The sequence below is a fragment of the Acromyrmex echinatior genome, chromosome 3 (genome assembly GCF_024713525.1).
Source record: "Acromyrmex echinatior isolate Ae372 chromosome 3, ASM2471352v2, whole genome shotgun sequence".
NCBI classification, from domain to species: domain Eukaryota; kingdom Metazoa; phylum Arthropoda; class Insecta; order Hymenoptera; family Formicidae; genus Acromyrmex; species Acromyrmex echinatior.
The window spans coordinates 18,485,256-18,507,330 of NC_141854.1; the positions used below are offsets into that span (position 1 = coordinate 18,485,256).

Consider the following 22,075-nt stretch of genomic DNA (forward strand, 5'->3'; position numbering starts at 1 on the left):
CGTTGCGAATTATCACGGAACATCTTGTCACAAGATTATCTCAAGAAATATCGAGAAAGAAAAATTTATTCAACGATATCTTCGGCTTCCTGTCGGATCGAATTCTTTTGAATTAAAAATGAGTTTCTAAATGTAAAGAAAATGAAATGAATTAATATATTTTTCAACTTTCTTTTTCGAATTTCAATGAGAATTGTATCGGTATTAAATTTAGTGATAATTAACAACAATGAACGAAATATTCATTTCTTAGATGAGGAATCGACAAGAAATGTTCGGTCAAGACATCGAGTACACCTTTGTACGTTGTACTAGTCGATTTAAACTTATTTAAGTACTCTTTATATTGAGAATTTTTTATTCAACATTTAATATTTTTTTATTTGTTTATTCCGAAAATGATTTTTTTTAGGAAGAAATTTTTTAAAATATGATTTTGAGACTTATTCATCTATTATTCATCTATTATTCATAATAGTCCTCATAATAATTGAGCAAGTTTCCTGTTGTCTTGATTGAACTTTCCTAGCGTTTTGTCGACTTCCATGTTGCCATTATATGCACTTTCAACAGCAAGCACGATATTAATTAATAACTATCTCAATCCTGATATTTGTTCTCAGGTTGATTGAAAATTGATGTATATTATCCTTTTCCATTCTAATGTTATCCGGCTGCGCTTCTGGTACTATTTCTTAGTAAAGATTGTAACTGTTGAGCTGCACCCTAAAAGCCAAAATAAAAATGTTAATGACTAATACAATGAGATGATCTTTTTAAAATGATTAATTCGTAATAGTTAATACGTATAGCATAAAAATGTAGAAACTTGAGAATATAAGATAGAAGATAAAATGGTTAAAAAAATTTTTAATTTGTTTTCATAATAATTTATTTTTAATTATAATTTATTATCTAAATAACATTTTTTTTGCTTTTAAATAATATTTTTTTTTTATAAAATAACTTTTGAATCTACGCACAAACTCTCTGCAAAACTTTATTTGTGTATTTATTTTCGTTATACACAGAACGAAATAGAATAAATTTTCTTATTAGTTGAGAAAGTAAAATTTGAAAAAAAATGTTTACCGAAATGGCAGCGCCAAGGAATCTGCCTATGGCTCTAGTAGCGGTAACCAATCCATTACCCGAGCCACTTCCTCCGAAGAGAGGAGGCGGATATGTTGAACTTGGAGCCCATGTCGTAGTCTGTAGTCTATTCTCTGTTGGTCTTGGTCTCGCAGAAGGTCTCGATGTCACTACTTGCTTCGCTATGGTGCTCGGTCTAGTGGTTGTTGGTCGAGTCGTGGTCGAAGTCGCATCTGGCGTAAGCAGACCTTGACTCTGATCGAGAAGATATACATTACATGTATGTCTATCGATATTTTTCAATAAATTATATAAAGAATTTCAGAGAATCGTGAAAGAAATATTACTCACTGATAATTGTAATTGTTCCCTAAGTTTTGTTGCTGGTGTTGTGGGTTCTATTCCTTGTTGTTTTAAGAGTAGAGCCAGCAAAGCAGCAGGATTCACTTCGGTAGATGACGATGTTGTGGTAGAAATGCTAGCCTGATTATTTAAAATCGCTCTCAAAAAGGCTTCATCATCCTCACTTAATCGTGTTGTCGCCGAAGTACTTGTTCTCGTTTCTGCTATAAGATATTATTTATTACGGATTAATAAAAACTAATAATCGGAATCTAAAGTCAAAATCAGCGATTTAGGAAAATATAGAAATTATTCTTGGATTTAAAAATGGTCTTTCTATTCTTGAAAAAACTTTATTGAATTTACAATTTTAAAATTGCGATTAATCTATTTTCAAAATTTAACAATAAGAAAAAATCATTACTAACTATATATAAAAATTGATTATTATTCTTCATTTGAAATCTTATCTTATTTTTACAATCAGTAAAAATAATTATAAATCAATTTCAAAAAGATATAAGAAGACACATTTTTAGATAATTAACGTTTAATTAGTGAGATATTTTGTTTTTTAATTTTCAATTAAATAAATGTAATTGTATATTTTATTAAAATATCTTATTAAAAAAGAATAAAAGAGGGAAACGATTTACCCGTTTGTACTGCTTGCAGGAGCGCAGCCAAGAATTTCGCGTCATCCTCGGATGAATACTTAGACGTAGAGACGTCTCTCAATCTAGGATTATTTAAGAGCGTAGTTGAAATCGTACTTGGCGTTGACGCGGAAATGATATTGTCTGCGAGCGATGTGCTCGAAGATACATGAATGTCCGAAATATCTACATTTCTTGGCGTCGTTGGCGATTTGATCGAGGTCATTACGTGATTCGTAAGCGTCGACTTGATGATCTGCGCTGGTGCTTGGGTGGAGCTGGCAGGTTTTTGAGTCGCCTTAATCGTGGGTTTCCTTTTTACAGCGCTCGCTGCAGTGGTTGCGTCGAAAAAGTTATTGCCAAACAATGCTCGCCATAAACCCGAACCAAATCCTACAGGCGCTCGAGGGGTGGTAGTTTTAGGTCTGGCTGTCGTCTTAGGCTTGGCAGTGATAACGACTGGTGCTTTAGTCGGCGCGGCTGTTTCAGTGTACTTCTTCGTAGATGATGTGCTGCTGGATACGCTTGGCGTAAGTGGTAATAAGTCAATTATTATTGGTTCGGAAGACAATCCGAATGACGTGCTCTTTGATGGATTCTTAATTACATTCACATTCGCATTCGAATTCGCAGTTTGAATAGCTTTTGGCGATCTCGTTGGCCCAGGATTAGCCAGTGCAAGCGACAAAATCTACAAAAAATATATAAGATGAAAGAATTTATTATAAAAATATGAATTAATCAAATAAAAGAAAGAATTCTATTAGGTGTTGGAATTAATTCGTAGCGTTTTTAATGAAAGAATGTTATTTATTTCACATGAGCATTAAAAAATACATTAATGAAAGTACTTCCCATCACTTGTAAAACGCTACGAATTAATTCCAACACCTAATATTTTTGGTCAAAACGGATTTTGGTACTTAATAATAATGTAAATTTTTTAATATATATATGTTTCAGTAAAATGCGCTCCGATTTGGACTTGAAACATAATATTAGTCGAATTTAATATCTTGTTCATTTTATGTATTAATTTGGAGGATAATAACTGTGATCATGAAAAATATTATTATTTTTTCTTTTCCGTACTTGTGCTTATTATAAATGTTAATGTTCATTTTGCTCACCCTGTTTGCTAATAATTGCTCTATTTCACTTAACGTTTTCGGCGTAGTGGACTTAACATTGTTGTTTTGTAACTATAAAAAATAAAAAATTATTTGTTATATTAATTTATATAGTTCATTACATTACACAAGTATTTTACAATATTTCTCGATATTTAAATACAGAAATAATTTAGATAACAAGCTAACATCATTTATTATTATTTTAACATCAAAATGACGACAAAACGTCTATTTGCTATTTGAGAACATTAAAAGATCTCTAATATAAATTGAAAACAAACGAAATTTACCAATGAATTCAGGAAAGCCAAATCCCCGTACGTGCTACCAAAGGGATTCTCCACTGTATTCGCTTGTAATCTGCTTAATATGTTATTCGTAGATATTGTCGATGCGGTAGTTGATGGTGGAACTGATCCTATACTTGCTGTTGTATACGGTATAGTGTAAGTATATAAAAGAAGTTTATGAAAGAAGCGGCTTTTGCTAGCTAGCCCTGATGAAAAAATTTCGTTGAGATTATTTCATGTTTTGAAACATTTAAGTGAAATTATTGAAAATTTCCTGAAATTTCTTTGAAATTTTGCTAAAAATGAATTTTTCAGCTAAAAATCATTAAAATTAAATTAAAATTTTTCTGAAAAGTGTTTCAAAACGTGGAATAATTTTAGCGAAATTTTTCCAGCAGGAAAAGAATAATAAATATACCTGGCGTTGTTGTTTGACTTGTGGTCGTTGTTGAAGGAGTCGTTGTTGAAGTAGTAGTTGTGGTAGTTGTAGTGGTGGTGGTAGTGGTAGTAGCGGCAGTAGTCGTCGTTGCGGTTGTTGTTGGTGCCGGTGTTGTAGTAGTACTAGTAGTAGTAGTAGTAGTAGTAGGAGTGGTCGTGCTAGTAGTAGTAGTAGTAGGAATGGTGGTACTAACAGTAGTAGTAGTAGTAGGTGTAGTAGTACTAGTAGTAGTAGGGGTGGTAGTGCTGGTAGTAGTAGGAGTGGTGGTACTGACAGTAGTAGTAGTAGTAGGTGTTGTAGTTACAGTAATTGGGGATGGAGATGTTACTGCAGTGCTCACGATTGGTGTGAAAACTTCCACCATGGAATTTACACGTGACACAATCGGTGCATTGTTTCCGATTGGCTCGTCCTAAAGAAAATATATTTATAAATAAAAAATATAACGAAAAAACAGAAAGTGTAACAAATATTTAAATGTCATTTATTGTTCAGTGTTTTTTAAAATAAATGTAACAATTTTGGGAAATCTATTATTTAATAGAAACTTCTAATATATATTTAACCATATTTTAACAATATTTAAATATTATTGTTTAATTTTTTAAAATATTTGTTATTTTTATGTAATACGCACTAGTTGATTTGATGCCACAGATGCTGTTTGCATAGGTGAGTTGGTAGTGATACCAAATATCTGATCAAGAGGATCTCTCCAAGGAAAACCAGGAGGTGCTGTTATTATATTACCACCCGATTGATTGTTCAGTAAATTTTCAAAAGACGGGTTCGACGCTGTAGATGATGCCGTGCCTTCGTTCACAGAAGTCTGACAACAAATATTTTAGTAACTTTATAATTCTATTTTGTATTTCTATATTTCGACTATCCACAGTAGTTATTGTTTATACATTTTTTTTTTGGCAATATTTATTAGTTTAGTAAGTCATTAAAAAATACGATACTCGTATCATGACATCTTATATAGTAGACTATATTCAATATGAAATATTCTTATTTCAATAAGCAATAAAGAAAAGCATGAGTAATTTTTAATTTTCAAATTGTTAACAAACAGAAGCAAGAAAATTTATTAATAAAAAGAAATCCAACATTAAGAAATATCAAATTATCATTCGATTACTTACAGCCACTGAATTTATTCTTACATCAACGACTTTTGGATTGATATCAGGTGCACCATCAATCTGATAATTAATAAATTTATCCTGAAATATTTATGATTGCGCTTTCAAGTGTTTTCTCCTTTAGTAAATAATTACATAATGTGATTTTATGTACTACCTGTCCGATATATACAGCACTGTTTTGACCAGACGTCACTCTTGTCCGAGAAGCTTCGTTTCTTTCGTGATCCTGGATGATCCTTGGAGGGCCTTGTACTTGACTGCTACTTGGCCTCTGATTACCGAATGAGTTCGGCAACGTATCCATTTGAGAATTTAATAAAATATCGCTCTGAAATATTTACATGCCGCATTTAATAATGTTGCTACAAAAACTTTATATATAGTGAATAGAAATAGAGCTCATAAACTTGCAATATTACGAAGGGAACAAGATTAGTGCGATCGTATCATTTGCTATGAAATAAAAATATATAACTTTTATGCCTTTTAATACTTTTTAATAAATATTTTCATAATACCTCCAATTCTTTTAATTTTTAATATCATAAAATTTTATTTTATTTAAATACCTAATTATATAAATTTATAATGATATAATAAAGATTTAAAATGTATTTTGTGATTTTTAAGAACAAAGTATTGTTTTCAATAAATTTATCTGAGATTAGAGACTGTAATAAATTCCGTAACGGTAAAAATGTATATTCATCTACACAATTTATTTTAACGCAAAATATAAAAATATTTGAACACAGCTCTAATAAAAGAAATTCAATAGAATAATAAAAGTAATTTCTTTTTAACCGTGGTATAACACATGTCGTGCTCATTAGATGACAAAATCTGTAAAATAATAAATTTTTATAAAATATTTTTTATGTATGTATTATGAAATATATTAATAATATTTAATACAAGTGAAATGTCAGATTGTGTATGCTACATCTAACAAAAGATACAGTGCGTAAAAAAATATTTAAAGTGCAAATGGGCGAACAAGAGTGCTATAAATTGTCACAACTATTTACAAAATTTACAACGATACTCTATGTACAGCCGTTGTACAGCATTCGATATTTTTGACCTGGAAAAAAGTATTAAATTGCGTTTCATTAAAATTACGAAAATGTAAAGCATGTATATTATGAGAAAAAAGTCTGTCAAAAAGAAGCTACGAAAACAAGTTATAAAGTTATACCAAGAAACTGAATTGTTAATCTATCAATATTACATAATCCAGCGAGAGACAGAAAGAGAGTGTGTTATGAAACTTAACTTTACGTTCAATAGGAATAAAAAGAATTAGAAGTACTGATCGTTACATGAATATCCGCATTTCGCTAAGCATGAGATTATTTGCTTTTTATTAATATTAATATAATTTTTCTTATTAATATTAATATAATTTTATATTTAAATATATTTTTTAAAAATTTTAGGCTGTAACCGCAAACTGGATGAATATTTATATTTTATAAAATATGTGTACTAAAATAACGACAGCTTTTAAAAATTGAAGATAAATTTGCAATTTTTTGAAAAGTATAAAAATTATAAATAAAATTTAGATAGTTATTCTAATAAAATTCTGATTTCTATTAATATTAAATCACTTTAAGTTATTTTCGTATGGCAACGATTTCTAAATGTCTAAAGAGCCAGGAAACGTGACTCGTTTCTCAATCGCGATTTGATTCTTGATCAAATTCATTGCACGTATAAAGTATGATTTTGATGAAGAGATGAGATAAAGATACCATTTTGTTTGTGCTTGGGACGCTAGCAGGGGGACCAAATGGTCCCGTGAAATTAGGGCCTCCAGGGGTAACGCCGATCGCATTACCAATAAGTCCAAAATCAAAAGATCCGGGGCTCTGGGCGCCTCTCGTCAGGTCATCCATGGGTCTACCGTTACTATAGTACACCGGGACTTGATACTGGTTGTTATAAACGCCTGCTTGGTTAGCCTGGTTATAATATGGCCTGGGTGCTGGTCGGTTAGTAGTAGTGGTAGTTCTAAGTGTGAACACAACCTCGACCGGGTTCCTGGGTGAATCTGGTATTATCGTTCCGTTGGGAAACTTCCGAACTAGTCTGCCGTCCGGAAAGATGCCGAATATCACGTACGGGCTGTCTACATTTCTGCCGTCGATCACATTGTCCTCCGGTCGCTTCCGCACAATGGTCTTGTTAGGATAAATACCATAAATCAAGTAGTCACGAACAGGAGCCTTAGAGGAGCTGGGTCTCGGAAGTGGAGTCATTTGGCTGCCACCGAAACGTCCCAGATAGGGTCCTGGTTGGAAAAGTGTAGATGCCGGAAATGATGATACTCGATTTAGCACAGTAGTCCGTGCGGTCGTCGACGTGGTTGTTGTGGTTGACGTATTATTTATGCCATTTGTGGGTGGTGCGACACTTGTTGTCGTTGTTGTCATCATTTCTTCTCCGTCGTTTATTCTCGATATCATGTTCAGATCCTCCGATTCAGTCGGGACGACTGTTGTGCCTTGCGTAGTCGAGGTATCAGTCGTTGTCTCAGTGGAAACAAGATTATCGTTTATGTCGGCAGTCGTAGTCGTCATTTCAGACGTCGATTCGACAGTGGTAGTGAACTCGGATCGCGGTAACGCTTCCGTTGATGTCGTTTGGGAAGTTGTCGATGTTGTCGTCGTCGTGGTCTCCGTTGTCGTAGTTGCTATGGTTGATTCAACTGATGAGGATGGGATGGTTGATGCGTTGGTAGAGGATACGGGGGATGTGGTGGAATCGATTGTTGATGTTAAAGATGTTGTGATGTTAGGAATGGTGGTGGTGATAGTGATGATGGTTTCGGTCGTTTGCTCGGGTTGGATGATTCTCGAACCAGCCGTCCCTTGGGCGGTTGTTGTTGACGTTGTATCCTGTAAACGGGCAATAAAATTTGGCATCTCGCTTACGAGATCGGTTAGCATTTGAGGGGCGTTTGTTGTTATATCGTTGAGTTGATTAGTGGTAGTGTCGGTGGAGCCTACTAAGTTACGAACTGATTCCGTGATGGGAGGTTCTGTATCAAATGGCTGAGTATCGCTCGTATCGGATACCATTGGAAGTGTTGTAGTGATATCCGATGCATTTGCTATGAGGGATTGATCGTTTGTAACCTGCAGGTCAGATGCAGACATTATCGTGGTGGGTATCGGTGTTTGATTAGTGGTATCTATGGCATTCGTTTGTACAACGTTCATTTCCGTCATAGCTACACTAGTAGTTAATTCTGTTACCATGTCCGACGTCGTGGAATTGTTTACGTCGAACGTGGACAGCATTCCCTCTGTATTCGCGATAACAGAGCTCGCTAAAGGATTATTGGTAGCGAATTCTAATAACCGATTCAACAACTGAGTCTCGTTATTTGAAACTGTCGTAATAGTTTGTTGTTCAGTATTGTTACTGGATGATTCAATTGGATTAGATAATTGTGAGTCAGGCGTATTAGTAGTTAGTTCAGAACTCATGCTGGCCGTAACCGTAGTGATGTTTGATATTCCGGTCTTCATCTGCGAAAGGGACATTGTGGTAACATCATCTACATTGGTGGATCGCGCATTAGATTCCACTAACAAAATATTCGATCCTACAACAGGGCCGCGGGTAGAATTATCTCCTCTTTCATTTCCAAATAAATCAATGAGTGTTGTGACGTCTATACGTTCGGTAGTGTTTTCTAAAGGTTCCGAAAGTTCGGAAGGTGCAGTGGTAGCTTCTGACGTGACATTCAACACGGTTCGATTTCTATCGTTTCCTACCGTGCCGTCAGTTTGACCCAACTGTCGTGTGTCGTTCATCGCTTCCGTGAAGAGAGTCTTCGCGATAGTCATTAGCTCAGCGAGTAACGTATCATTAGACGATCGGGAATCGTTCTCCGTAACGGACTCAACGAGTTGCGAGGTCGGTGTCATCGTGGTGGTCACAATTTCTCCATCTGTCATTGGAGCTCGCGCATCCTGAGTTGTCGTTGTCGATTCGGGATCTGATGCCGTGTTGCGCTCGTTGCCTACGGTACTCGAAAATGTTTGTTCCGTTGCTGTATTCGAATCCAATGTATTCTGTGCGTTTATCCCTTGGTCGTTAGATTGACCCTGAAGCATAATATTTACATCTACTGTATTTCGATTGATCTCTTCTGATCCATCCGTCGTGATCGACACGAACTCTACATCAAATGACTCCGTCGTTTCATCGATACCCGGTCCAGCTATCTGTATGGTAGTTGTCTCTTCCGGTTGCGCCGGGTTCTCTGTATTTGTTGACGACGAATCCGGTATCACATTGGACAGCTCGGGAGACACGGTCGTCATAGCGATAGGTCTTTGGATTGGTGTGTTAATCGTCGTAACTCCCTTTTGCGATAAAAGTGATAGAATATCTTGCGCGTAATCGACTAATCGTGTGCGGTATGTAGTTGAGAAAGCAGGTATCGCTGTCGTACGAATTTCGATTACGTCATTCGAAATTTCTTCGGTCGTGGTTGGCTCAGCAGTGCTCGTAATTTCCGTTGTTTGAGACGGATTCGTCGTATCAGACTGCTGTATGGTATTTGTTTCTATATTCTCGATTATGATGGTCGTTTCTGTTAGGCGAGGCGTCGTTTCCTCAGATTGTTGCATGATATTCGTCTCAATATTCTCCGACGTGTCGTTCATCGCGAGTATAGTCGTCGCTTCCGGTGGAACGTGCATCACGGTAACGCTATTGGTGATTGGGGGTGATATTGTTGTATCCGATGTATCATTCGCCGTTTGCAGATTTTGAGAAACTGACATGGATACTCTTGTGTTCACCGTTTCAGTGATGGGTAGCGTTGCTACTTCCGTGGTTTTGGTGCTCAGTTCAGTGGATTGAACGTCGTTAGGAATGGATTCTGTGGAGGATTCTGCTGCCAAAGTTATATCGGTGATGCTTGTCGACGTGGCAGTTTCAGTAGTGGTGGATGGTGGAGTGTTCGTTATCGTGTTAACAGGGACGGTGGTCCCGGGCGTTTCCGAGGTGGGGACTGGAGTCGTTTCTCCTCCATTTGTGTCCGGATTTGCGGGGGTTTGTACTGTCGTGGTGGTTTCCGGACTACCATCGGTACTACTCTCGGCACCTAATATCAAAGCGAGCGAATTGTTTGCCGACTGTACGGCAATGGTAGTGTCTACGATAGTGATATCTGGGGAGGATGTAGTAGTAGTAGTCGCGATTGATGGAGCGATGGTGTCATTGTTGTTAGCAATATCGTTACTGGCGCCGTTAGGTACAGTAGCGTTAGGGTCTACCTTCGTTACCACGCCAGTTAGTCTTTGCCGCTGAGACACGTCTTCCGCGCCCAAATTTTCATTTCTTATGCTAGCCGACTCTAATGCCTGATAAAAAGTGATGAATCTCGGCTCGCCGGGGCTGTTGATGGCAACGGGTGGTGCCGAACCGGAATTCTGCAATCAGAAATTCGGTGCGTGCGAGTGCTGTACACACTTTGGTGCAATTACGGTGACAAAGTAGTCGAATACAAACGGAAGTCGGTTAACAGAAGGCTTTTTGTAACACGCGTAATCTACATGTTGAGGGCGGCGTTTCAACCCTTAAGCGCGTCTAGCTTTGGCGTGAGCTTAGTTCAAGCTTACAGAAATGCTAATCACAGCATGAATAACAATAGTAGTTTGCGCGTTTAAGAGTTAATACGTTTTAGTTGTTCTATTTACAGATATGCATTTACAGATGTGCACTCAAATGAATACAACGCAATTATTGTAATATATACAATATCTCATATTAGCGATTAGCGTGTTATTTGATGAAAATATTTTTATGGCCTAATATATAGCTAAACATTTTTATGACAAGTACATACAATTATACAAGTGGACGTTATATGTGGCATCAGTCACAAATCGATCGCAAACTTTTGACAGCGAATCTAAAGCGTCAATTTAAAAATGAATGCTTATTAGATTAACTATCGCAACAAGCTTGCGATCGATTGGGACTAATGTAGGATCAGTTTGAGAAAATACATGAGCATATATCATCTTTAAGTACACGTACGAACTAAGGCAAGAGGAAGGAGAATTGTCGCCGAATAAAGTCTTGATGTAACAACTGTGACTTGGAACTTGTTCTTAAGATTAAAAATATTAATAGCGGAGACCAGTTTCCTCTCTCGTCTCCGATACTTTTTTCTCTTCTTTAGGATATTACCAGCTCTTACCTTGTATCTACAGAGACCTCCACTGACGAACTTTCGCTATTACATTATTACGGAAGTGTTGCATTAACAATTTCTCGCACGATTGCCTGATGGAAGCCTCAAAAACAAATGTTTGTGGCACGTGCGAAGTGCTAGAGTTGTGAAAATTATCACGTAAAATTAATCCGATTCTGAATAATTGCTTCGATATTTTAAAATACTTTATAAGAAAAAAATTTATGTAAAAATATATATTAAAATAGAATAATTCCGAAATAAATTAATAGAAAAGTGAAATATATTGATAGTAAAGGATAATTAATGGCAACATATTCTTCTTCCATTTATATTTTGTATCGTTCTTATTTTATTATGTGCTACAATGAGAGATAGAAAATATAGAATGCTCACTATACATATATCTCTATATGCATAAATATATACTTTCACTTCTCGCTGTCCAAGAGCGATATTTTTCTTAATGAGATGGAGCATGCAAAATGTCTTTATAGAATCAGGATAGATTGTATGTGCATTCGATGACTCTTGAATTTAAGATACAATAGCGAGATAAAATATTACGGATAGAGATGCAATCTGACAGATGCATGATAAATGTTGAAACGAACAGTGAAACGAATATCTGGATTTATTATAAATACGTTGACAATTCTTTGATGATATAGTAAAGTACAAAAATTTATTTATGTTATAAAATTTATTTACATTATAAAAAATCGATGTAATCGAAAATAACTGAAGAAACACAGAGGTGTATGTACTTTCAATGTTATCGAAAGGTTGTGATATGTTTTCGATATTTTATTAAAAATAATAAAAAATATTTTGCACTTCTATAATTATATCTAAATAATCCAATTATTATATAAGTTTTTTGATTATAAATGGTTCTTGCGATTCTTGCAGTTATTATTGGAGTCCGTAAATTGTTTACCTTTTTGCATTGTATATATTGTATATATTGTATATTTAAACAAATTTATTTTTACAGTCGATGTAAGCTAAGGAGTGTTATAGAAAAATATCATGTATGTGTTTGCCCAAAACGACTCAACTACTTTTCTAATTCAGTCATGTTTGTTCACAATTCTGTTATGTTTGTAAATACATTAACATAAGTACGATAAAAATTAAATTAAAAATTATATTAATATATTTATTGTTTTCTTTTTTCTTTAAAAAAATTTATACTTTTTTCATAACAATATATATATTTGCAAATTTTAACTTTACATGGTTAAGTAAGGACAAACAATTGCTTATCGCGTGCAATGCTAAAAAATTAATACATTTATTATTAAAAAATATAAAATTGTATGGTACAATATTTGCACATATGTATATAGTGTATGATTCGTGAGTGCTATGAGATAACGTGACATGAATCGATGACCGTGTATTAATCTTCCTCGAAGTTAATAAGTCATCCTTCTAATCTTTCGAGACGAATCCTTCTCCTAAGTGTTAGAACGTGATATTTAATGATCTTTATAAATCGACCTTAATCCCAGATCGTTTATGCAATGATTATGTTTGTGCTAATGTGCTCTTTCGAAGCGAAAGAAATGTGCCCTTTTTAGTGCGTTGATATTCACAAATGAACATAAACTAAATCAATTAAGGCTATTGTTAATACGATTTAAAAAATGCATCTGTAACTCGTACGACAGTTGTTATACTTCGGCTATTCGCTAAAAGAGATAAAAAAAATAAAAAGAATGTGACGAATTGAAACGATTTCTTATTAAAGGGTGGTCAAATTAACGCAGGTGGTTTGCATCGATATGAATAAGTACGAAATTGCTTGATGGGGTTGAGGTGATAGAGTTGGTCCACGATGGCGGTGCAACTGCTTCAGAATCCTCTGGTACCTTCGTAGGGAACACCTTTTAAGCACAGAAAATTACCTCACGTAATTTCTCCTGAAGGGAACCATTAATGCGTACGGCTTGCATACTGCCTTACCTGGATCTTTCTTCCGCGATTTTTTTTGTATTATGATTTATTAAAACTTATTTTAAGACTATATGTGAAAAATACACTTCACATACAGTAGAGTAGCGTAGCATTTTATATACATATATACATATATGTATATAATACTATATGTATATAGTATTATATACATATATGTATATATATATATATATAAAATACTAGAAGTTTGTCTTGAAATAATAACAAAGTCAAATGTAATATTCAGTCATACATGTATAAAAAACATATAATATACTACTGTAAATATATTACTGTAAATTCGCAGTATCGTCGTTATTGTTTTTAAAAGTAAAAGAGTTTTTTTTCTACAAATACATCACATGTATAACGCGAGATATTCACAAAAAACATGTGTAACACGAAATATTTATGATAAACATATATATATATATATATTTATCATAAAATAACAAGAAATACTATATCAAAGAAGAATGTTGAGAAATAAGAATGTTGTCGACGCAAATCTATTAAAACGTAAAATTAAAGCTAACAAGTTTACGAATTATCGCTTTCTATTCGACTGAGTACACAACATGTAATTGAAAGGTGATTATACAATGTGCATTAGTTAAACAAAAAAAAGGTTCGTCTCTCCTCAATGACGACAACGTTCCCTTACAAAATTTTTTCCAAAATCCTCAAAAGTCTTACCTCTATTAATGTTGAAGCCGTAGTCGATGACGTTGTGATCGATGGTATTACAGCTTGACCAACGGACGGTTTTCTTACAAGCAATTCTGCTCCTTTGTATCTCGCACTGAATCTGGGCGGGGAACCGTTAGGTGTTATCCTGGGAGCTGAATTCTATATGTAGAAAAAATTATATATTGTAGTATATTTTTCCTTAAGGTATAAAAGTTACAACATATTTTCAAAATAAAACAGAAATATTTCCTTAGAAGTGAACACTTTTCTGCTTAAATATATAAAAATATAAGATGTATTAAAATTATTTTTCCAATTATAGATACAAAATTAAGATCCACGTATTAATTTAATTTTATATCAGATCAGAAAATAAAAGATTTTCCGAAAATCATTTAATCACTCACCCCTGTATTCACATTAGAATAGGCTCCGGAGAAGATGGGGGTCTTGTCACCTAAGTTGTTCAAGAGCGGTGCCACGGTGCTCCGTAGTTGCTCCAGTAGCGTGGTGGTATTCGTAGTGAGATACGTGCTCCTAGTGGGGTTGAAGATGTTGGAATTGCCGCTATTACCATTGCTGCTTCCGGCGATACCGGACACTCGCGAAGTGGTATCGTTTGAGGTATCAATCCTCACGCTGACTAACGGATCGGGTGAAGATCGTGAAAAGGGTAAAGATCGAGTGCTCGGTTCAACTTGAGCGTGATACTTGGTCGGCTTTGGGGTGATAGTTACGCCAGCGGTCGTCTGCTCGACCGTCGTCGGCGGCTGAATCACCAGCTGGCTGGTTGGCACCTCGGAATGCCTCCTGTAAGTCGATGTTCGCGGACGGAATTCTCGTCGTTTCGTCTGCGTAAGCGTCGCTTCCGTATTGGATGTCTTGGGAATGGAGTCGTAAGGCGTGAAAACGCCGGATTTCTTCCGGATGTATCTACTAGTGGGTCCAACGGTTCTCGATGTCACCATAGAAACTGTTACCTTGTTCGGTTGCCCCTGACTTGTATAACGAGATCGAACGCTGCCCTTATTCGAATCGTTTAGGATTGTCGTCTTTTCTTTATCACTTAACAAGTCATTCGCATTCGCAATATAAACAGGATATACTTTTTCTAATGTTGATAATGTGGACGATGAAAGTATATCATTTACCGTGGTAACGGTCGGTGGTAGTGTAACTTCTTGAGGGAATTCCGTGAGGACTTTAGATTCTGTTGTTGGTGCATCAGTGACAGCACCTGATGTTGCAGTAATAGTTTCAATGAATGTTTTATCTGGCTTCAGCGGTTCGACTGTTGTAATGATGGTGTTTTCCTCTATAGCTTCCACTGTATTCGTCAACGTTGACACTTCATCCTGCGATGCCATGGTGCTCGTCGGAGATTGGACTTTTGTCGTGGCGGCCGTTCCTTCTACGGGAACAGCACCGCGATGTGAAACCGTAATTAAACGTGGTATAGCGTTAAGTTCTGTAACGTTCCTCGACGATGTTTTTTCGATGAACGAAGATGCTCTTTCAGAAGTCACTCGGATCTTTTTAGTACCGGTGGGTGATCTAAGTGAAGATTTAATATTTCGATCTTTTGCTGATTTTCTGGTCTCTAAGATCTTCCATCTTCCTCTTACGATTGATTTTTCTTTCGGCGCACTCGCAATTGTCGAACTTCCATGTGTGGCACGAGTACCAATGAGCTTGCTGGTCGCTTTTGTTGTTTTCTCTATATTTCTGCTTTCGCTGACCGTCGAAACTTCTTTCGCTTTTGATTTATTGGAATAAGCAGCCGTTGTTACATCAAAATCGTTCTCGTCAACATTCAGTTCGGGTTTGATTAATCTTCTAGCTAACTCCAGTTTCAGCTTGGATCTTTCGGAGAACAGACTCGTCAAGCTTGGTTTTGTGGCCTGAAAAGGTCGTTTAAAGAGCTCCATTTTAAGGGCGTGACGAAAATCGTCAAGCGTTCGTAAGCAACCTGCCGAAAGCTCAGAAGTAAATTCTGTTAGTACGGCGATCTCGTACAAGGCGTTCGTCTTCCTCGACTCGAAGCAACGTTCTCAAGACTGTTTGCAAAATTCACTCGTGGAAACGTATTATTCTCTTTTTATATGATTACAAAAAAGCTAATATATAGATCATCTAAGGAGAGTTACATCCATCCTTTATTTTTTAAAGGAGGAATAGAAGTCTGATGAACTGAAGAAGGAAGACGATCCATGCAACCAGTTGGCTAAAGAACCCGAACCAAGATTTCGTTGGCGTGGACTGAAATTTTAATCGTTCTCGTCAAAACTACAACCTAAATAAGAATACTTTACACCTTGCAAAGCAAGATAATATAATGTGTATAATGTAATAAGTAAGCGAAACCGTCTACGAAAGTATGCAATAAAAGAAAACATTTGAGGAAACACAAATATACGTTAAGTGCATGAAGTTTAGCGAATTATTGAATACTATTGCTATCAACATATCATTTGTAAAGCATACTTCTGCATAATATAATTAAAAATTATATAATTATATAATTTTTTGGAAAAATATAAGCCATCTTTCTACATTATATTTCTATCTACTCTATATATACAGTATTTACAAATATTTATATTAAATCAGATTTTTTTAGCATATAATTCAAGAAAAAATTTAGTTCTATATAATAAGCTTATAATTACGTATTACAACAATTCGATTCGTATTACAATAAATAATTGATATTTCAAACTGTTATTTATAAGTGAGCAATTGTGCTCTTTCACTTATCTTTAATTGAATATATCCTTCTAATAAGCAATTATACTGCAATTATGTATCATTTTTTAAACTATTTGCTTCCGTACTTCTAGCAAATAATAGATACACAGTTCATAGGGCACAATCATTAAATTGCCTTTCTATTTCTTTTTTTTTTCTATTACCAGTGTCGGTCTCCTTCACTTTTTTCCATTAGACAGTAAATCAAAATATTCTTATAAAAAGCTGAGTATAAGACAAAGGAGATTAAAAAAATGTTATATACCGTGATACGTTTAAAATTTTATTTACGTTGCTAAAGCATTACGACGTTGCTTTAAATACTTTTTCATTTCGCAAAAGACAACTGAAGATAACTGATACTCTATTTAGCATCCTATTTAGTACTTCAATTAACAAACCTAATAATAAACTTTCACGGCATATCGAGAAGCATCAAATTAAAATCAATTATCTGTTTGAATAATAACGTAGTCATTACTTGATTTGCTGCAATGAGCTACCTATAAATATACTTTCTCTCCTCGACAAACTGACAACGTAAGACGAAAGAGACAGGTTGATTATATCAAAGTCAGTTTGCAAAATCTCGAAACCAATTCATTCATTACTCGTCAATAATAGACATCTATTCATCTTTCATTCCCGGTCGTTTCATCAAAGGTACTTGAAAGTAAAACTAGGATCGCAATCGAAAAGATCAGCGAAAGATTATAATGAAAGATTTGAGGCTATTCTGTGACCTTTTTGCAATTAATGTAGCTTGAGAGAACTTCTTGTCGAGGATTCGCCACTCCTTGCGTCACGATAGCGTTCAAATCCAGTCTTATTTGGATGTTCATTGTCGCCACGTTTAAAGCCTTCTTAAAGCTTTTGCAAAACGCATCTCAAAAGCTTTCTGGCGAAAGCCAGAATCTTAGATTCTTCAAAATCGTAACTGTTTCTGTCACGTTTTACCACCACCGATCACCAAGTAAGCTTCACTGGCAACGCCAGTTATAATGTTAATAATGCATCATTGTCCAGTTCTGATTGGTTCTTAATGATGCATTTAACGTAAGTTTACGTTTGTAGCAACCAATACACCATTCCTCATTTCAAACTATAATTTTTGTTGAGATTTAATACCCCGGTTGTAGTGATCTCGAAAAACAGTCGCGTTCAACGATTGACGATCGTAAGAAACGGATCTCTTTTCGCAATACACCTTGATAAAAAATAAAATCAGACCAAAATTTCAATCTTTGTATCCAAAAACTGGAAATAGACACGTGGTAAGGAAATATATTCTAAAGTTGATATTTTTCCTATAAATAAATACCTGCTCAATTGATATCAACCAAAAATAATTTAATATCGATATTATAATTTCGTAAACATTATAATTGTTACTTTTTAAAACTTTTAGTGTAAATTTTACTCTAAAGAGTGAAATCTGACTCTTATAAAGATTGAAAATCGAACCATTGAACTCTTTTTCAAAACTAACCCAATTATCACTCTTTAGATTGAGATTTCACTCCAAATAATCTAGAGAATATGTAACATCATGTATTACATTTATATTGTTGAATACAAAATTACAACGTTGATATTATTTTTAGTTGATGTCGAGTGGTGTTTAAAAAATTGAAGGGAGCGAAAATCTCCGGAGCGTGGATGGGAATGATAAAGCGATTTCTCAGCCGGATTAGTGCGCAATCCCAAATTGCCATTAAAGTTCTGATCAAACTACCGCTATGTTCTTACTTGTCGCGTATCTGGGTCGAGTATCGAAGTTAAGGGGTTCGTGGGAGAAGAGACGTGCAAGACTACGTCTGTCGCAAGCACATTTTCCACAGTTTCGTTTTTTTCTGATACATGCATCGTTTTCGTGCTGGATCGTATATGCCGTCGTAATGTGTGTTCCTTTGAATGTTCCTACGTGGGGCATTTTTATAGCTTTATACAATTATAAATGTATAAGAATTATACACGTCGACGAGGAAAGTCACCACCATATTAATTAATTTTACTTCTACCGTATTACTCTCCCTTTACGCGTGTATTGATATAGGTGTACATGCTAATTATTTGATAAAGATTCAAAAGATTAGCTATTTCATGCTAAAGATGCAACATTTTTAACGTCCATAGATTTAACTGCCTACAAATGGCTTAAATTGAGAGAAATAAGATGCACATTAATAGAATATGTTATAAATTGTTAATATGTTAAGAGTTAAAGTAAATTAATAGTTAATTTAGCAAATATGTCGAGAGATCTGCATGCCTCTTACCTGCAAATTGGTCCTAGTTGTACTTTTTCCTTCAGTAGATTTCGAATTAGAATTTTTCTGAAAGTATTCTTTGACTGAGTGTGCTTGTTTTATTGTTAATTTCTTCAGCAATGTTATTAACAATAAAGATTATAAATATTTACAATAAAAATTCAAAACATTGCGAAATAGAATTGTGAAATAAAGAATAGAATAGAATTGTGAATATTTGAAAAAAAGGTTTTGAAATGCGTTTAATACATTTATCTCGTATTAGAATAATTTTAAATAAACAGGTACATATATATTAAATATAAACACTGTAACTTTACAAAGTATAATAATTTTAACAATTATAAGTAGAAATCAAACTGATGAGATAATTTAACAAATAAATAAATATGTAAAAAATATATCTACCTATTTTTATATTATGCACTTTTTTAGGTATTCCGAATAGGCAAACTTTAATCATTATCTGTCATTTTAATCAAGATTCAAAATAAACTGTATTTTATGTTTCTAACATTGGAAAGAATCACAATAATATAAACATAATAGGCAAACAATTTGTTAAAATGAAGTGAAAGTAATTCTTTGTATATAAATAAATTCAAACTCACCAATTGAGATAGTCTAGCTCGAAATGCGGGAGGGTAATTGTCGCTTTCGGGTTCTGTTCCCTTGGGTAGACCAAAGCTTTCGGATTTGTTGAAGGTTTTACTGCCTCTTGTCGTGCTCTTCGCCGCAACTCCCGATGCGATATCGCTCTCGTCCTTTACTTTTGGTCTTTTGGTACCTCTTCGTCCGACATTAGTTGACAGTGTTTCGGTGCTCTTCGGCGAATCAGTGGACAAGACAATTTCGTTGGTCTGATCTCGATTACTTGGCGTAGTTGAAGATGCAGTTGAAGAAGGAGCATCTTGATTGACATGACCAGGTCGACGTCTGAGAGTCCATCCGGGATTACCACGTAATTGCGTTTCGCTTTTAGGCGTAGTGGTTTTTGATTCTGTTACAATTGAGGACGATGCCTCTGTTGAGGTCTTTCGACCACGAAAACCTAAACCGTAATTGAAAAAATCTTCCTTCGGGGGTTTAATCGCTCGAGAACTTTCTCCTCTATCTCTTCCTCTATTGCGTGAAACTCGCTCAGTCGAAGTGGACATTCGAATCGTTGTCGATGGTCTGATCGTTGTTGTAGAACTGGATGTCGTAATCTCGGCGTTCACAGAAGAAACAGTCGTTTCGGCGATTGTCGCTTTCGGAACGTAAGTAGTAGTAACTTCTGAAAAAAAAAACGTGATTATTTTTTAAATTATGATAATATAGAAATATTGCGTTCCTCGTTATCAGTTATCAGTTATGAATTCAAGAATGGATTCTCTAAAACAATATTTGAATTATGTAGAGAAGTTTTTGTGAAAAACTACATAATTAATTGAAATATTGTTTCGGAGTTTCTTATTATTAAATGATCGCTAATAATATAATCAAAAGCAATTGAAGTGATCTTTATATAAATGGAGATAATGTCTTCTCGAGACGGTTTATTGCTTCCTTGAGACAGAGTGTTAATTTATTAATGCTATATTAATTAATGTTTCAGGATTGAATTGTAAATTACCAAGGTTGCTCGTAGCTGCGCGTGACCGACTTCTGGATTGCACCCGGATATCTTGCTCGTCTACCTTGATTTCCGCTTTTGATCTGTTGTCCTTGGACCTTCTCTTTCCCTCGGACGTTCGTCTGTCGTTACGTCGTGTATCCGTTCGTCTGTTTGTATTCGTTTCAGAATCGGTGTCTATATTCCTCTGTCTATCGTTATTTCTTGCTTCCGCCGTGACCGGATCTCTCGACTGATGTGTGGAACGGCCTCTCGAATTGACGTTCTTTGAGCTAGATCTGTGTCTAGAATTGGAGGATCGTCTATTCATCTCCTCAGTTACAGTACTGCTGGATCTGGAAGAACCTCGGCGGGAAGTATTTCCGGAATTCACGGTCTCGAGATTAGGATCCCTTGTTTTGGATCTGTTACGAGATTTTGATCGACTAGACTGTCTACTTTTCTTTGTGTTTGATCTTGCAATATCGTTGCTCTCTACCTTTTCCCTGTCCGACCTTGAAGCTTGTCTCGGGGACACACTGACGGACGAAGCCGTGGCGGACGTTAAAAGATTGACGTCTTCATCATTTCCATCTGTCAGAGGAACGTCCACTCTTACACTCTCGGAACCCGACAACAGAATATCTTTTGCTTGATCTTTATGACTGCCAGAATTGTTCGTACTTTTCGTATCTATTTTCTTTGATATGTTCGCTTTCGGAGTAACGTTCTCGATTTTTGAATGTTCCAATTGTACTTCTTCCTTTTCCGATTCCTTGCTTGGACTTTTAGCTTTCTCCACATTTTCATTTTCCGGAAATTTTCTGGTTGAGATTATTTCACCTTTCGATTCTCTCCCGTGATTCACAGAAATCTTTCTTCCTGTTCTTGATCTTAAATGATTCGACTTGGTGAACACTTCGGAATCCAACTTTACATTGTCCACCCAGATGAGGGATTCGTCCGAAGACGTCCTTCGAGAAGCTGTCAATCGTTTCGGCGTTCGTGACTCAGGCGTGTTCTCTTTATTGTCATTTCTCGTTATTTCTTCTTTAAGAATCTGTGTGGCGTGCGATTTTTGACGATTTCGTGAATTATCGACACTAGTATTCAAATGCCTCGAACTTGTCCGTGATGTAGTAGTGGAATCATCTGACGCTTGTGATTGCTTTAATTTTGATCGCGATCTAATCGAACCTTCTCTCGCGAAATGCGTTTCATGCTTTTCTAAGTTGGCAACTGTTTCTGAACGGGAACTCTTATCGCGAAGCAACCTGGTTTCCGGTGTAGAAAGACTACTCGATTCCGTTGTTGATTTAAAGTTGTATCGCGCAGTACCGCGATTTGTTATTTTCTGTCCATCCGTCTGAAAATGTGCAGTTACATATTTATAGTAATTTTATCATCGTTTTGTTAGTGGGTCAAATTACTATTAATTAATTAACTGCATTATTTTTATGTTACAAATTTTTGTTCCTGAAAAAA

At 35.3% G+C, this 22,075-nt stretch overlaps 1 protein-coding gene across 4 annotated transcripts in view; it reads right to left on the reverse strand.

The window, feature by feature from the left end:
* Nucleotides 1–168: 168 nt before the first annotated feature.
* The window catches only part of LOC105149273 (uncharacterized), a 37,766-nt gene continuing 15,859 nt past the window's right edge, over nt 169–22,075 (reverse strand). Inside the window, exons 3-19 of one of the 4 annotated variants that reach the window (XM_011061571.2) lie at nt 20,612–21,956; nt 19,608–20,272; nt 19,006–19,062; nt 18,476–18,646; nt 14,386–15,879; nt 13,985–14,137; nt 6,861–10,559; nt 5,258–5,431; nt 5,101–5,181; nt 4,590–4,781; nt 3,932–4,364; nt 3,514–3,650; nt 3,221–3,292; nt 2,091–2,781; nt 1,444–1,655; nt 1,093–1,347; nt 169–726 (exon numbers count right to left, since the gene is read on the reverse strand). In XM_011061571.2, the coding sequence (XP_011059873.2) occupies nt 667–726; nt 1,093–1,347; nt 1,444–1,655; nt 2,091–2,781; nt 3,221–3,292; nt 3,514–3,650; nt 3,932–4,364; nt 4,590–4,781; nt 5,101–5,181; nt 5,258–5,431; nt 6,861–10,559; nt 13,985–14,137; nt 14,386–15,879; nt 18,476–18,646; nt 19,006–19,062; nt 19,608–20,272; nt 20,612–21,956 (9,891 nt within the window). In that variant the 3' untranslated portion in view covers nt 169–666. Of the gene's footprint in view, nt 727–1,092; nt 1,348–1,443; nt 1,659–2,090; nt 2,782–3,220; nt 3,293–3,513; nt 3,651–3,931; nt 4,365–4,589; nt 4,782–5,100; nt 5,182–5,257; nt 5,432–6,860; nt 10,560–13,984; nt 14,138–14,385; nt 15,880–18,475; nt 18,647–19,005; nt 19,063–19,607; nt 20,273–20,611; nt 21,957–22,075 lie in introns of all 4 variants that reach the window. The other 3 variants (XM_087404063.1, XM_087404065.1, XM_087404064.1) reach the window with 3 other exon arrangements.